At 44.4% G+C, this 12,175-nt stretch overlaps 1 protein-coding gene across 1 annotated transcript in view; it reads left to right on the top strand.

Annotated features, from left to right (window-relative positions):
• SETD2 (SET domain containing 2, histone lysine methyltransferase) overlaps positions 1-12,175 on the top strand; it is a 119,332-nt gene that overhangs the window by 99,272 nt on the left and 7,885 nt on the right. The window contains exons 16-18 of the mRNA XM_056128959.1: positions 1,010-1,144; positions 5,293-5,432; positions 9,735-9,846. Coding sequence (XP_055984934.1) covers positions 1,010-1,144; positions 5,293-5,432; positions 9,735-9,846 — 387 coding nt within the window. The remainder of the gene's footprint in view (positions 1-1,009; positions 1,145-5,292; positions 5,433-9,734; positions 9,847-12,175) is intronic.

Here is a 12,175-nt window from a genome sequence, read left to right as displayed (position 1 = left end):
GGGCTCCTTACCATCTGGCCCAGCTGTTTTTCCATTAATGAGAAATAATTCTAGAATAGTTTTAAGTTCTAATCATCTAGTTAAAATTTCTGAGGTAACTCCAGTCCTCTGATGATCAGGACTGAAACGAGATCAGACCGTTAAAGTTCTTTTTTTGATCCTCCCGTCTTCACATTGGAAGCTAACCAGTTAGCTTTTCATCAAGACAGCATTTAGGAGATTGTGCCCCAACCCCTCAAAAAAAGGTTTTCTATGTTCTTCTGATAGAGTAAACTCGAAGCAAGTAAATGATAAGGGAATTATGGACTGAAGCAATAATACAGCCAATAGAACATACTGTTGGTAGAATTGATAGAACTTTGCATATGTAATGACCTGGATTTTATCCCTGCACCCCATAGGGTCCCTTGAGCCCCCCAGGAGTGATCTCTGAGTGCAGGGCCAGGAGTAAGGCCTGAGCATGGCAGGATATGGCAAGAATTAAAACAAAACATGAAAGCTTGTAACTGTCTCACAGTGATTCAATAAAATTTTAAAAAAAACAGTAAAATTAAAATTATTAGGGGAATTGTTAAAGAAACTTGTGGCTTTATTGTGGGACCACACCTGGTAATGCTCAGGACTACTCCTGGTTCAGTGTTCAGAAACATTGCTGGAGTAGTTCCAGGGACCGTGCAGTTCCAGGGATCAAGCTTGAGCGTCTACCATATGTAAAGCATGTGCCCCAGCATTTGGAGCTGTTTCCCCAGAGACCTCTGTATTTGAAACAAGAGATTACAGACTTATGCTCACCCTAGGACGTCAAGGGATTTCTGAGCCCCACTGGAAAATAAAAGAAGGCGTGCTCCCACTCTTTCCCTCTCCCCCCTTCTCCCTCTCCCTCTCCCCTCCCTCCCTCCCTCCCTTCTGCATGTATCTTTCAATAAGATCATGCCAATTTGAAATCAACTACTGATTTATTAGAGCCATAAAAGTAAATTAATACTTTTTTATTCGTTTTATTTTTCAGAGTTATGCCCAGCCAAGTCTTCAGTATATCCAGGGACAACAGATTTTCACAGCTCACCCACAAGGAGTTGTGGTACAGCCAGCTGCAGCTGTGACAACAATAGTTGCTCCAGGACAGCCTCAGACATTACAACCAGTAAGAAATACTGCCATTTATTAAACGTTTTTGTTTTCATTTGTTTTGTTTTGGGGCCACATCTGGCAGTGCTAAGGGCTTTCTCTGCACTCAGAAATCACTCTTGGTGGGCTCAGGGAACCATACGGTATGCTGGCGATTGAGCTGTGCAAGGCAAGCGCCTTACTCACTGTACTAGCTCTTCCACTCCACATTTTTTAAACTTTTTTTTTTTCCATTATTTTGGTTTGGACACCACAGCTAGTGGTGTTCAGGGACTGTTCCTAGCTCATTGCTGGCAGTGGCCGATGGCAGTGCTTAGACAGGGGAATCACACAGTGCTGGGGATCAAACCAGTGCATGTGTATCATCTTGTCATGTTGTCTACTGGCCTCACAGTGCTTAGGGACTATTCTGGCTGTGCTTAGGGTCATTCCTGGCTGTCCTCAGGAAACCATGTGATGCTGGGGATCTAACCCAGGCCACCTGCTTGCAAAACATGTGCACAAGCTTTTGAGATATCTGGCCTTAAATATGTTTTTTTTGCTGGGGCTGGGAAGGAGGACAATAGGGTGTGTTCATTGTAGTGGCAGTTTGGGTCACAAGATGATGGTGCTTGGCACTGTACTGGAGTTCAATGCAAGTTCCATCAAGGCAAGTATGTCAACCCTATGCTATCTCTAGTTTCCTAGATGTTTTTTTTTCTTTTTGGGTCATACTCAGCAATGCACAGGGGTTACTCCTGCCTCATGCACTCAGGAATTACTCCTGGCAGTGCTCAGGGGACCATATGGGATGCTGGGAATCAAACCTGGGTTGGCCATGTGCAAGGCAAACTCCCTACCCGCTGTGCAATCGCTCTAGCCCCTCCCTAGAATATTTTTATGTGACATGGAAGCTTCATGAAAAAACATTTCTTTATAGATGAGGATATGGCTCAGTGGTAGAATGCCTGTCTTACATGTGGAGAACCTGAGTTTAGTCCCTGCCACCATATTAGATAGAGGACTTTGTAGGCTAAATAGATGGATTTTCCACCACCACCCCCCCTCCCCCAACCTTCCTCTCATACTTATTTATTTTGGTGGGTCTTTTTTTGTTTGGCGCCCACACTTGGCAGTGCTCAGGGACTTCTGGGTCTCCACTCAGGATCACTCCTGGTGCTGCTCAGGGCACTGTATGTGGTACTGGGAATTGAACTAAAATTAGCTGCATGCAAGGCAAGTGCTTTACTCCCTTTTTTGTCTTTCAGCTCTCGATTGGAGGAATTTTTGAAGGAGGAGGGATGGGAGCCACAGTAGGCTGAGCTCAGGGGCTACTCCTATAAAGGTACTCAGGGATCACTCTCAAAGGATCTCTGGGAACTGAAACTGGGCCTTCAGCATGCTGAGCATGTGCTATCCCTTTGAGCATCTCTCCAGCTTCAGAATGGAGGAATTCAAGGAAGTCCGAAAAATGAACTGCTATATAAAGTAGTGATTAAGTTGGGGGAAGCACAAGCATGCTCAGGACGACCCATGTTCGATGTCTTTTGGCTTATATAAATTGACCAATTCTGGGGCCGGAGTGATAGAACAGTGGGTAGGGCATTTGCCTTGCACATGACCAACCCGGGCTCAATATCCAGCATTCTATATGGGCCCCCAAGCAACGCCTGCAGTAATTCCTGAGTGCAGAGCCAGGAGTAACCCCAGAGTATCGCCAAGTGTTATCCAAAAAGAAAAAAAAAGAAAAAAACAATTTCACATATGTATGTGTACATATATGTGTAATTATAGTTATTGTATTATTAGTCTGGGCCAGAGTGATAGCATAGCTAGTAGGGTGTTTGCCTTGCACGCAGCTAACCTGGGTTCAATTCCTCCGCCCCTCTCGAAGATTGCCCTGCAAGCTACCGAGAGTATTCTGCCTGCACGGCAAAGCCTGGCAAGCTGCCCGTGACGTATTCGATATGCCAAAACAGTAACAAGTCTCACAATGGAGACATTACTGGAGCCCACTTGAGCAATTCCATGAGCAATGGGAGGACAGTGCTATTATTAGTCTGGTGGGAGTGGGGCTGCTATAACAAAATACCATAGGTGGAGAAAAGACAAACTTATTCTGACAGTTCTGAAGTCTAGAAGTCTTAAGAACAAGGAGAAGGCAGGTTTTGTATCTTCTGAGACATCTCAGCTTGACTGAGGGATTTCTCTTCATTTATTCCTTTGTTGTATAAAAAGAAAGAGGTAGGGGGTATGGTGCCGCGAGCAGGTCAGTCTGTACCTGTGAGGCGAGTGCATCAGCAGCCTGATGGTGCCTTCAAACTTCAAAATTGCTACTGTGCCTTTGGCCAGACCCCAAAAACTTACGGCAAAGTTTACCAAGAAAGTAAACGGCCAAAAGTTAAGTATGTGGGAAACACACCCACAGACCAGCTCCAACTCAGCTATATAATTGGAGGCATGGCCTCTCTGGCTCCTGATGAAGCTGCTCAACAGCCATGATCCCAGAGACTCAAGAGCAAATCTCGAAACCCAGTGGCTTTTGGCAGAAGTCCCTCCAGATTTAAGTTTCAGAAATTCAAAATCACATGGCCCTACTACAACCATGTGACATCATATGTTATTCATAACCAGCAGTAGAACACAAATTGTCTACTGTTGACTTTTCAGCAGATCTGAGTGTTGGGGTAAAATCTCAATAATGGTGGGTCTGGTGTCGAAGTATTGAATGTGATCAAAGTAGAGAGAGAGTAATGTGGAAATCATCTGCCCCACAGGAAGGGGGAGGGTGTGGGATGGGGGTATACTGGGGTTTTTGGTGGTGGAGAATGGGCACTGGTGAAGGTACGGGTGTTTCATTGTATGACCGAGACTTAGACCCAAAAGCTTTGTAACTGCTCTCATGGTGATTCAATAAATAAAATTATAAAAAATGAAAAAAATAAGTAAGGTGGAGTTCATGTACAATTCAATCAGCTAATCAGTGGCTGAATAAATAGTAGTACTCCTACATTAAAAAAAAAAAAGGGTAACGGGGCTAGTGAGATAGTACAGCAGGTAAGGCACTGCCATCTGACCTAGGTTTGATTCCCTGCACCCCATTGGGTCCCCTCAGCCCACTACGAGTGATTCCTGAGTGCAGAACCAGTAGTCACCACTGAGCATGGTAGACTGTGGTCTCAAAGAAAAAATAAAAAGAGAAGAAGGGGCTGGGGGATGAGATAGCAGAGTGGGTTAAGCACTTGCTTTGCATGTGGCTGACATGGGTTCTATCCCTGGCACCCAATATGGTCCCCTGACCACCACCAGTAGTGATCCCCTGAGCAAAATGTCAGGTGTAAACCCTGGCCACAGCTGTATCTAAAACGAGAGACAGTGAGAAAGGGACTAGGAAAGCTCAGAGGGCTGCAATGTTTGCTTTGCATGTGTTTGATTTCCAACATCACCAGGGGTAAGCTTAAGTTGTCACCATCCCATCACCGGGTTCCCCTGGTGTGTTCAGGACCAATAGTTAATCCCCTGGTAAAATGAATAGGACAGGCTAGTAACTGGCAACAGGTGTCCCTATTCAGACACCATTTGTCACCGTCCTGCAGCAGCAATATTCCCTGGTGCATTCAGGACAGATGTACCTTCCCCTGAATGGTGGACGGAAGGACAGGTCACAGGTTGATAGCCAGCAGCATTTTTGTATTGAAATCAAATTGGGCTAATATAGGGAAAAAGAAGCTGCTCTCTGAAATGGGTGGGTGGGACCAGGTTTAACAGATAGGGGAAGTAGAACACAAGAAGTTAGACATAAACACTGACCATTAGGCATGCCCCAGTGGAATTGGGTGTTCCCTGGGAGCATTGTTGTGGGTATAATTCAGTTAACATAGCTCTTAGCTCAATCGCCCGGTGTCGAGCCTGAGCTGGTTGGAACTATGGAAGGATAAATGATTAACAACTAAAAATTTTGGGGAGATTGTGTCCCTTTTGGTACTGTCTTCCCCATCTCTGGAGTGCTGTCTCCAAAACCCTTTCTCCAGGAGAACCTCTGAGATTTACTCAAGAGGGTGGCATCACTCAGGCGGTTCAGAAGCAGCATTGTCTGGGAATCTAACATAAGTTGACTTTTTTTCCCTTTGATAAGCCAGATTCAGATAAGTCACTGATCAAGAACTTGTATGTGTTTCTTTTTAGCCTGAAATGGTTGTGACAAATAATCTCCTGGATTTGCCACCCCCATCTCCTCCCAAACCAAAAACCATTGTCTTACCTCCCAACTGGAAGACAGCGCGAGATCCAGAAGGGAAGATTTATTACTACCATGTGATCACAAGGTAAGCTATGCTGCTTGGGCATTCCTAAATCAGTCTTTTTGGTCAAAGAAGCTAACACCACAGCTAGAGATTTGTTACTGTTTTTCCACTGTGCTTAAGGACTGCTGGCTTTCCAGAATCACATCTAAGTGTTACATCATACTTCAGACTTGCATCCTTTTTAGACACACTTTGTATATTTTTAATGTGCAAAACTGTTGAAGACTCTTGACTTTATCAACATTGTTGACATCATGGATTATGGGCAGAGCTTTTCTTTTAAGGCTGATACCAGATGTGTTTGGCATTACTAGCCAAAAAAATATCAACAACTATTCAATTCTTTTGGTGTTTAGACCACAAACCTGAAGATGCTCAGGACTTTCTTCTGACTGCACTCAGATTATTCCTGGTGCTGTTCCGGAACCTTACGGAAGGCCAGGGATCAAACCCGGGTGGGCCGTGTGCCAGACAAGCACTGTACCTGCTGTACTGTCTCTCCAGCCCCTTAACAATTCAGTTCTGTCACTGCTTTACAGTAGTCACACTTATAAATGAATGGGCTCCAATAATATTTTTCTATAAAAGCAGGCTCTGAACTATATTTGGTTTACAGGCCATAGTTTGACTCCTTGATATTAAAATTTTTTTTTCTTAAATTGTGTGAAAATATATTTTAGATAAATAACTTTACACCAAATAAATGCTTTCTATGTAATTTATGCTATCCCTTTTCCATAATAAAAAAATAGAATTCTTTCTTATGGATACTTTTCCATCTCTTTTTCTAGGTTTTTTCTTAACTGTTTGCTAAATATTGGCTCTTCGTCTCCTGTTTTCATACTGAAATACCAGCTTTTTGTGGTTTTTGATTACAATAAGAGTTTTGAGCCCAGGGTCTGAATGATAGTACAGCAGGTAGGGCACTTGCCTTGCACACAGCTGGCTCATGTTCTCAGTCCTTGACATTTTTTATGGTTCCCTGAGTTTGCCAGGAGTGGCCCCGAGACAAAAGAATTTTTTTGAGCCCAGTTTTAATTAGTTCATTGATTAGAGCTACTTCAATTTTCACAATTAACCTGATAAACTGATTTATATTGGGACCAAAGAAATAAACTTGCCTTGTACATGGCCACCCTGTGTTCAACCCCCAGCACCCTTACATGGTCCCCCGAGCATTGCAGAGTATGGCCTCAAAACAACAAAAATAATTTATGTTGTGTCTAGTGTTGTGACTAAAGATTGGTGTGGTAGGAAAGTAGAAGAACTGTGGTGGTAGACTGGTAGAAGGCCATTGCTAACAGTTCTCTGAAACTATTTTTGTCCCCAGGAGATAGATTGCTTTTATTTTTTTTCTATAATAACTGACTAAAAGCAAGATACTTCTGGAGGGTGTTTTTTTTTTTTTTAATATTTGCATTTAATATTCAAAAACCAATCCCACCACCATTACACCTTCCAACCACCATTCATATTTGGGATGTTTCCATCCCAAGCCCCAATCCCTGTCCCAAAACACAACTGAAGTCATATATTTTGTATTGTTTGTTATGAAAAACTGCTGTAAATGCTACAAAAAAAGTATACATAGAGGAAATAGTATAAAGATTGCTCTATTTTGGCCGGGGCCATTAGCATATCCACCTTCTTATGTTGTTCAAGGTTGAGTGACGTGAACCTTCGTGTGTGTGTGTGTGTGTGTGTGTGTGTGTGTGTGTGTGTGTGTGTGTCCCTCTATGATTGGTTGCCCACTATTTGAACCCCATCAAATGTGTGGTAGATACTCTTGGAAAATGGGTAGGGAGTGTCTTGTGCAGTTTCAAATATGGCAGCATGATCCAGGAATACATTCACTCATGCGTGAGGCTGAGCCCGAGCATGTGGGGAGCGGCCTTGATCATGGCAGCGATTGGGTTGTGGATTATTTTGGCTGCCAAGGCTGGGTCCCTTGGGGCGGAAAGGTTTCCCACCCCGCTCTGGGGCCCCAAGTGAAACAGCCTGATGTAGGGTCCCGTGGCATGTCTAGGCAGGCTTCCTCTCTGAAACTTTTTGAGTCTTCATTGTGGGGCGGCAGGGCTTGGGAGGGAGTACATTCAGTGATGTTCAGGGATCATTCCTGGTGGTGCTCTGGGAATCATATACAGTACTGGGAATTGATCAGTCTCAAGTCAGACACTTACAAGGCAGGTGTCTTTCCAGCCCCAAGGTATTTTCAATAATTACCTTTAGAACATTCCCTGTGAAAGCCAACTTCATATTTCTGGTACAAGTTTTCTTTGTTAATTCATAGAACTTGCTTTTAGGGAAATAAAATCTTTGCTTGTTTGTTTTCAAAACAAATATAAAAATACAGTGTGTTGGGGCTGGAGCAATAGCACTGTAGGTAAGGCATTTGCTTGCACGCGGCTGACCAGGTTCGATTCCCAGCATCCCGTATGGTCCCCCGAGCACCGCCAGGAGTGATTCCTGAGTGCAGAACCAGGAGTAACCCCTGAGCATCGCCGGGTGTGACCCAACAAAAGCAAAAAAAAAAAAATACAGTGTGTTAACATGCCTAAGCCCTTCTTTTCTGGTCAGGTGAGAATAGTTTTAGCAGAGATTTTGACTTTTCAAACTGCACATATGATATTGGCCATTAAAACAGTTGAGTGGGGCTGGAGCGATAATACAATGGGTAGGGCATTTGCCTTGCATGTGGCCTACCTGGATTCGTTCCCAGCATCCTAATGGTCCCGAGTACCACCAGGAGTAATTTCTGAGTGCAAAGCCAGGAGGAACCCCTATGCATTGCTGGGTGTGACCCAAAAAGCGAAAAATAAATAAATAAACCAATTGAGGCACAACTACAAACAAGAAAACTTAAAGCAAGGAATAACTTTTTTCATTTTGAAGAGTGCATTGTGATTTATTTTAGTTTGTTCCAAGTACATGCTATGTATAATCACTGTTCATCTCTTTATTTGTTTTTTTGTTTGTTTGCTTTTTTAAATTTTTTGCTTTTTGGGTCACACCTGGCGATGTACAGGGGTTACTCCTGGCTCTGCGCTCAGGAATTACCGCTGGTGGTGCTCAGGGGACCATATGGGATGCTGGGAATCAAACCCAGGTAGGCTGTGTACAAGGCAAACGCCCTACCCACTGTGCTATTGCTCCAGCCCCTATCTCTTCATTTGTAAAGGGTGGTATTGGTACACATACTTCATCAACTTTTGTAAATTGTATTTTCAGGTCATTTCAAGCTCCTTAGGCCATAGAGATAGTACAGAAGGTCAGGTGCTTGCTTTGTATGCAGCCAACTCTGATTCAAATTCCTGGTACCATTTATTATCCTCTGAGGACCACCAGGAGTTATCGCTTAGCACAGAGCCAGAAGTAAGACCTGAACACTGTCAGGTGTGACCCCAAAACCAAAATAAACGAACCTGCTAAGAGAGAGACAAACTGTTTTGTTTTTAGTGCTGTGTTTAACAGTGAATGTTGCCAACTTGTTAATTGTAATAGATAATGGGTTAACCATTGTGAGAAGGAAGTGGGTATGTATCTGAAATAGAATCAATGTTACTGGGGAGATGTCAAAAAACATTTGTCTCAGGGACAGGAGAAATAGTAAGGGGGGGGTGCTGGACCAATAGCACAGCGGGTAGGGCGTTTGCCTTGCATGCGGCTGATCTGGGTTCGATTCCCAGCATCCCATATGGTCCCCCGAGCACCGCCAGGAGTAATCCCTGAGTGTATGAGCAAGGAGTAACCCCTGTGCAAAGCTGGCTGTGACCCAGAAAGCCAAAAAAAAAAAATAGTACAGGGAATAGGGAATTTGCCTTGCACACAGCCAACCAGAGTTTGATCTCCAGCATACCATAATGGTTCCATGAGCATCTCCAGGAATAATTCCTGGGTGCAGAGCCAGGAGTAAGCCCTGAACGTTGTCAGATGTGGCTAACCCCTACCACCACCATCACCAAAAAATGTTTGTCTCAGCGTCTGATTGATAGAGCAGTGGATAGGGTGCTTGCCTTGCACGTAACCAACCCAGGCTTGATCTTCAGCACCCCATATGGTCGCAAGGCCCTCCAGGAGTGATCCCTGAGTACCAAGCCAGAGGAATAAGCCCTGAGCATTGGAGCATTGTCAGGAGAGGTCGGGGGGAGGGGGAGATGAGAGAGAGAAAGAGAGAGAGGAGGGGAGGGGGGAGAGAAAGAGGCCACATGGAGCAGCCTTTTAATCTGTGCCTTGTTACATGATCTATTTTATGACACAGGAACAGAGATGCCTATGCTAGAGTTCTGTTTCTGGCGTGACAGCATGGCTGTTCTTACCTTCTAGGCAGACTCAGTGGGATCCTCCTACATGGGAAAGCCCCGGAGATGATGCCAGCCTTGAGCATGAAGCTGAGATGGACTTGGGAACGCCAACGTATGATGAAAACCCCATGAAGGTCGGTGTACTTTACATATGTGTATCTGATCATTTGGGAATCTGTGTCCTGTCATTTTGTAGAGCCAGCAAACACATGGTCTTGGGAATCTTACCTTCCTTATTCTAGATAGTCACACAGAAGTGCTTGAGGTTGCGGCCAGAGAGATAGTACAGCAGACAGGGCACTTTCCCTGCACATGGCTGATTCAGGTTCAATCCCTGAAACCCCTTATGGTCCCCTGAGCAATCAAGGGAGATCCCTGAGCTCAGTTCCAGACGTAAACCCTAAGTACAGCCAGGTGAAGGGGGGCAGGGGGGAAGTATTTGAGGGAGCCAGTACATCCAAATTAAAGGTTTGTTTTTGTTTTAATACCATATGAGAAGTATGGTATGAGAACAAAAAGTGTGGCGGGGAACAAAAACCTTTATGTTCAACTGCTCTGATTTCATCATATTCTGCTCTCTAGAAATAATACTGTTAACCTTTTAATGTAGGCTTTCTCAACAGGAAACCCTTTTGTTCCTCAGGTGGCATTTGGTAGTGTTTAGCAACATTTTTGGTTGTTGCTACTGAGAGGATGTTACTGGCTTCTGTTAGGTAGAGAGTGAACCAGAGAAATAGCACCGGTAGGGTGCTTTCCTTTCATGCAGCCAACCCAGATTTGATCCCCAGCATCTCATATCGTCTCCCCCAGCACCACAAGGAGTAATTCCTGAGCATTGCCAGATGTGGCAAAAAAAACTTTTAAGAATATGTAGAGAGGGGCTGGAGAGATAGCACAGCGGAGAGGCAAGAGTAGCACAGCGTTTGCCTTGCACGCGGCCCACCCGGGTTCGATTCCCAGCATTCCATATGGTCCCCTGAGCACTGCCAGGAGTAACCCCTGTGCATCGCCAGTTGTGACCCAAAAAGCAAAAAAAAAAAAAAAAAAAAAAAAGAATATAGAGAGACCGAGGAAGCCTTTAGCTTATAGTATATGTACAGCCTCCCAAACACAGCTGACTCAAAATGTCATTAATGCCAAGAAAGAGAAACTTTGCTTGGTGAAGGTTCTTTTAGACCTTTCTGGAAAACACATAAAAATACACAGATCTTTTCTCTTTCATTTTAGACACCAGTAGAATAAGTACTGATACTATAACTTTCTTTAATAAATATTCCTTCAGGGGTAGAGTGTACAGCAGGTTGGGCGCTTTTCTTGTATATGCGGCTGACTGGGGTGTGTTCCCCAAGGTCCTTTATGGTTTCCTGAGCACCACCAGGAATAATTCATGGGTGCAGAGCCAAGAGTAACCCCTGAACATGGCTGGGTTCGCCCAAACCAAACAAAAATGAAGAAAGTGGTAACCTTGCCTGAACAGGTCATAGGTTTGAGGTATCAGTCTTTGGGTCCCTATCACTGTCATCACATTAGTAGGATACCCAGACCTCAGACAACATAAATCTGACTTTTCCATATTTCTGCCCTGTTTAATAACCCTATATGCATTGAAATTACTTCCAAGGGGATTGAAAATGGAACAAGGTGACTGAAGATACAGTACAGCAGATAGGGCATTTGCTTTGCATATAGTCAGATGTTTAAAGTTTAATCCCCAGAATCACAAATGGTTCCATGAGCCCTGCCTGGAGTGATCATTGAGCACAGAGTCAGATGTAATTCCTTCCCCGCCCCCGCCCCCCCCCCCCCCCCACACACACACACACTCAAGAAAAAAAGAAAAATGATGATAAAATATGGGACTGGAGGTATAGTACAGCGGTAGGGTGTTTGCCTCACACATGTCTGACACCCCATATGGTATCCGAAGTCCCACCAGAAGTAAACCCTGAACACTGCTGTATGTCTCCCAGAAAAAAAAATGACCCAGGGGCCAGTGGGTGAGACACTTACCTTGCATATGACCGACCTGGGTTCTATCCCCAGCGCCCCGTATAGTCCCCTTAACACTGCAGTTGTGACCCCAAAACAAAATAAATTAATGATAAATTGGGCCTAGAATGTAGTACAGTGGATAAAGTGTTTGCTTGCCTTTAATCCCGAGCTCTGCATATGATCCCTTAAGCAATGTCCGGGGTAATTCCTAAGCACAGACCTTGCAGTAAGCTCTTGATATGATCCCCCTCCCCAACCCACCCCACAAAAAATGGGGCAGGGGCCCAAGAGGGTACAAGGGGTAAGGCATTGCCTTGCGCATGGCTGACTCTGATCTGACCCCTGGCATCAAGTAAGACCCGCACTGCTGAGTGTTCACCCATTCACCCATCTCATACCCCCACCCAGAAGTAAAATGTGGTCTGTTGAGATGTTAGACAACTGCAATTATTAATTGGTTAGGAAAGATAG

This window comes from Sorex fumeus, unplaced genomic scaffold, assembly GCF_029834395.1.
Source record: "Sorex fumeus unplaced genomic scaffold, SorFum_2.1 ptg000072l, whole genome shotgun sequence".
In the NCBI taxonomy this organism is placed as follows: Eukaryota; Metazoa; Chordata; class Mammalia; order Eulipotyphla; family Soricidae; genus Sorex; species Sorex fumeus.
This window is presented reverse-complemented; position numbering and strand designations above follow the sequence as displayed.